The 4757-nt window shown below is 45.0% G+C and overlaps 1 protein-coding gene across 1 annotated transcript; it reads right to left on the bottom strand.

Moving 5' to 3' along the window:
• Positions 1-1700: 1700 nt before the first annotated feature.
• On the bottom strand, positions 1701-3380 carry LOC124029001 (cullin-associated NEDD8-dissociated protein 1-like; the record flags this gene model as incomplete). Its single annotated transcript, XM_046340878.1, has 3 exons — positions 1701-1860; positions 2010-2230; positions 3344-3380. Coding segments are annotated over 3 exons (418 nt in total), but the record flags the coding sequence as incomplete, so codon positions are not given.
• Positions 3381-4757: the final 1377 nt, after the last annotated feature.

The raw sequence follows: 4757 nt of genomic DNA, 5'->3' as shown, positions 1-4757 counted from the left end.
AGATATAGATACCATAACAGTCTGTCATTAGATACCATACCAGTCTGTCTGTCTCAGTAACAACATTCAGATATAGATACCATACCAGTCTGTCTGCCTCAGTAACAACATTCAGATATAGATACCATACCAGTCTGTCTGCCTCAGTAACAACATTCAGATATAGATGCCATACCAGTCTGCCTCAGTAACAACATTCAGATATAGATACCATAACAGTCTGTCTGTTTCAGTAAAATAGATAGGTACCATAGCAGTAGTCAAAGAGGACAGGTTATTAGCAGTAGATAGCTAGATGGGATAGATTAAATAGTGGAGATGAGACACACCTATGTGTATAAATACCATAACAGTCTGCCTCAGTAACAACATTCAGATATAGATACCATAGCAGTAGTCAAAGAGGACAGGTTAGCAGTAGATGGCGATGGGATAGATTACATAGTAGAGATGAGACACACCTATGCAGTTTTTCAGAGAGGGTCTATTGTCTGTGGGTGGTCTGAGATGGTGAACTTCACTGCTGTCACGGACTGAGCTTCTGGCATAAGATGATCCTGAGACAGAAAACATTATTTCACATCACATACCTGCAATATCATAGTAAACTAACACCCAGGTTATATTTCACATCACATACCTGCAATATCATAGTAAACTAACACCCAGGTTATATTTACATTTACATTTACATTTAAGTCATTTAGCAGACGCTCTTATCCAGAGTTTACCTAGGTTATATTTCACATCACATACCTGCAATATCATAGTAAACTAACACCCAGGTTATATTTCACATCACATACCTGCAATATCATAGTAAACTAATACCCAGGTTATATTTCACATCACATACCTGCAATATCAAAGTAAACTAACACCCAGGTTATATTTCACATCACATACCTGCAATATCATAGTAAACTAACACCCAGGTTATATTTCACATCACATACCTGCAATATCATAGTAAACTAACACCCAGGTCATATTTCACATCACATACCTGCAATATCATAGTAAACTAACACCCAGGTTATATTTCACATCACATACATGCAATATCATAGTAAACTAACACCCAGGTTATATTTCTTTACATGAAATGATTCATATCATGCACAATGAACCACCTGTATTTAAATATATATATAATAATAATATAATAATATATGCTATTTAGCAGACGCTTTTATCCAAAGCGACTTACAGTCATGTGTGTGCATACATTCTACGTATGGGTGGTCCCGGAATCGAACCCACTACCCTGGCGTTACAAGCGCCATGCTCTACCAACTGAGCTACAGATATATATATATATATTTTTTTTTTAAATCAGGTCTTGCCAATCAAAACGGGCCAATGAAACCAGCATGGAGTTCCTATTCCCCACCTGAGAGCAGGTATCCTTTAAGTCTGGGCAGCAGGGTTTCTGGGTCTATGAGGGTGAGTTTCCCCAGATATTCTGCAACCACGTTCCTATTCCCCACCTGAGAGCAGGTATCCTTTTAAGTCTGGGCAGCCGGGTTTCTGGGTCTATGAGGGTGAGTTTCCCCAGATATTCTGCAACCACGTTCCTATTCCCCCACCTGAGAGCAGGTATCCTTTAAGCCTGGGCAGCCGGGTTTCTGGGTCTATGAAGGTGAGTTTCCCCAGATATTCTGCAACCACGCCTTATTCTCACCTGGAGAAAGAAGATCTTAAGCTTGGGCAAGGTGGCTTTCTGGGTCTATGAGGGTGAGTTTCCCCAGACATTCTGCGACCACGTTCCTGGTGCCCTCCTCGGCACACTCACAGTGCTTCAACAGCAGGGTCCATACTCCCTCGACGTAGGGTTTCAGACCAGTCACAGACGCCGAGCTGGAGAGGACAGAACAGAGACGATATTTTGGTCACCAAGGTGAAAACCGCAACCCCCGCGCAATTAGCCAGTTCAGTCATCCGACCCGGGACTTGAACCCCGCGACCTTTCGGGTTCCACACCTCTCTAACCCGCCGGACTGTCCTACCTGATGATCTCTTTGAGTGAGTGTAGCAGCAGGTACTGCCTCTTGGGCTGTCCCGAGATCTCCCCCAGAACGAAGGGCAGGTATTCCGGCAGGTTGCCCACGGCGATGGATCCCAGGGCGTAGGATGCGGCAGACTTGACCTCTTCGGAGGAGGAAGAGAAGGCGTCCAGGATGACCGTCTTGAGCTCCGGTTGGCCGCTCAGGTCTACGTGGTGTCCCACCTACCACAGAGACATTATGAATGACTCCTTCACGACTGATACTAGTCACGACATCTGACACCAGCCTACTACAGTTAAACACCACTATTAGTCCCACTACCATCAAAACCCACTATTAGTCCCACTACCATCAAAACCCACTATTAGTCCCACTACCATCAAACCCACTATTAGTCCCACTACCATCAAAACCCACTATTAGTCCCACTACCATCAAAACCCACTATTAGTCCCACTACCATCAAAACCCACTATTAGTCCCACTACCATCAAAACCCACTATTAGTCCCACTACCATCAAAACCCACTATTAGTCCCACTACCATCAAAACCCACTACCATCAAAACCCACTATTAGTCCCACTACCATCAAACCCACTATTAGTCCCACTACCATCAAACCCACTATTAGTCCCACTACCATCAAACCCACTATTAGTCCCACTACCATCAAAACCCACTATTAGTCCCACTACCATCAAACCACTATCCACTACTCATCTGGCTAGTCGCCCCACTACCATCAAAACCCACTATTAGTCGCCCCATCACCATCAAACTTACCATTAGTTTCTGCCCCATCACTATCAAAACTCCACTATTAGGTCGCCCCACTACCATCAAACCCACTATTAGGTCGCCCCACTACCATCAAACCCACCATTAGTCCCACTACTATCAAACCCACTATTAGTCCCACTACCATCAAAACCCACTAATAGTCCCAGCACTACCATCAAACCCACTATTAGTCCCATCACCACTGACTACCTCAGGCCCACTATTAGTCCCACTACCATCAAACCCACTATTAGTCCCACTATTATTCGTCCTACCATCAAAATTATTAGATCCACTACCATCAAACCCACTATTAGTTACCATCAAACCACTACCATCAAACCCACTGTAGGTCCACTACCATCAAACCCTATGGTCACTGCCATCAAGTCAGTCCCATCACCATCAAACCCACTATTGGTCCTACCATCAAACCCACTATTGGTCACTACTTAGACCACTCGTCACTGGGAGGCCCACAACCATAAAATGCCTTGGCGCACACACCTTTTGTTTATTTGAATATTTTGTATTTGAAAACGTGTGACCCACCTCTCCCAGTGACAGCAGAGCCAGCAGCCTGATGGGTCTGTCGACGAGAGTTCTTCACATCCTGGATGAACTGGCCTGCCACGGCAGGACCCTCCTACAAATACAAATCAAACTTTATTTAAAATGCATTAATGTAGGAAAAAGAGCTTTAGAGGCAGTGATCACATTATACAACATTATGTTAAGATAATGAACAAACAAAAGAAACAAAGAGGAAATAATCAAACCAAAAATCAGATTGAAAATAAAATACCAAAACAAAAAAGGCAATAAAAGTCCTCCAGGAGAACAGAACACAGGAAGGAGGTCTGAAAGTCCTTCAGGAGAACAGAACACAGGAAGGAGGTCTGAATGTCCTTCAGGAGAACAGAACACAGGAAGGAGGTCTGAATGTCCTTCAGGAGAACAGAACACAGGAAGGAGGTCTGAATGTCCTCCAGGAGAACAGAACACAGGAAGGAGGTCTGAATGTCCTCCAGGAGAACAGAACACAGGAAGGAGGTCTGAATGTCCTTCAGGAGAACAGAACACAGGAAGGAGGTCTGAATGTCCTTCAGGAGAACAGAACACAGGAAGGAGGTCTGAATGTCCTCCAGGAGAACAGAACACAGGAAGGAGGTCTGAATGTCCTCCAGGAGAACAGAACACAGGAAGGAGGTCTGAATGTCCTCCAGGAGAACAGAACACAGGAAGGAGGTCTGAATGTCCTCCAGGAGAACAGAACACAGGAAGGAGGTCTGAATGTCCTTCAGGAGAACAGAACACAGGAAGGAGGTCTGAATGTCCTTCAGGAGAACAGAACACAGGAAGGAGGTCTGAATGTCCTCCAGGAGAACAGAACACAGGAAGGAGGTCTGAATGTCCTCCAGGAGAACAGAACACAGGAAGGAGGTCTGAATGTCCTTCAGGAGAACAGAACACAGGAAGGAGGTCTGAATGTCCTTCAGGAGAACAGAACACAGGAAGGAGGTCTGAATGTCCTTCAGGAGAACAGAACACAGGAAGGAGGTCTGAATGTCCTTCAGGAGAACAGAACACAGGAAGGAGGTCTGAATGTCCTTCAGGAGAACAGAACACAGGAAGGAGGTCTGAATGTCCTTCAGGAGAACAGAACACAGGAAGGAGGTCTGAATGTCCTTCAGGAGAACAGAACACAGGAAGGAGGTCTGAATGTCCTCCAGGAGAACAGAACACAGGAAGGAGGTCTGAATGTCCTCCAGGAGAACAGAACACAGGAAGGAGGTCTGAATGTCCTCCAGGAGAACAGAACACAGGAAGGAGGTCTGAATGTCCTTCAGGAGAACAGAACACAGGAAGGAGGTCTGAATGTCCTTCAGGAGAACAGAACACAGGAAGGAGGTCTGAATGTCCTTCAGGAGAACAGAACACAGGAAGGAGGTCTGAATGTCCTTCA

Source organism: Oncorhynchus gorbuscha, unplaced genomic scaffold (assembly GCF_021184085.1).
Source record: "Oncorhynchus gorbuscha isolate QuinsamMale2020 ecotype Even-year unplaced genomic scaffold, OgorEven_v1.0 Un_scaffold_5228, whole genome shotgun sequence".
NCBI lineage: Eukaryota > Metazoa > Chordata > Actinopteri > Salmoniformes > Salmonidae > Oncorhynchus > Oncorhynchus gorbuscha.
This window is presented reverse-complemented; position numbering and strand designations above follow the sequence as displayed.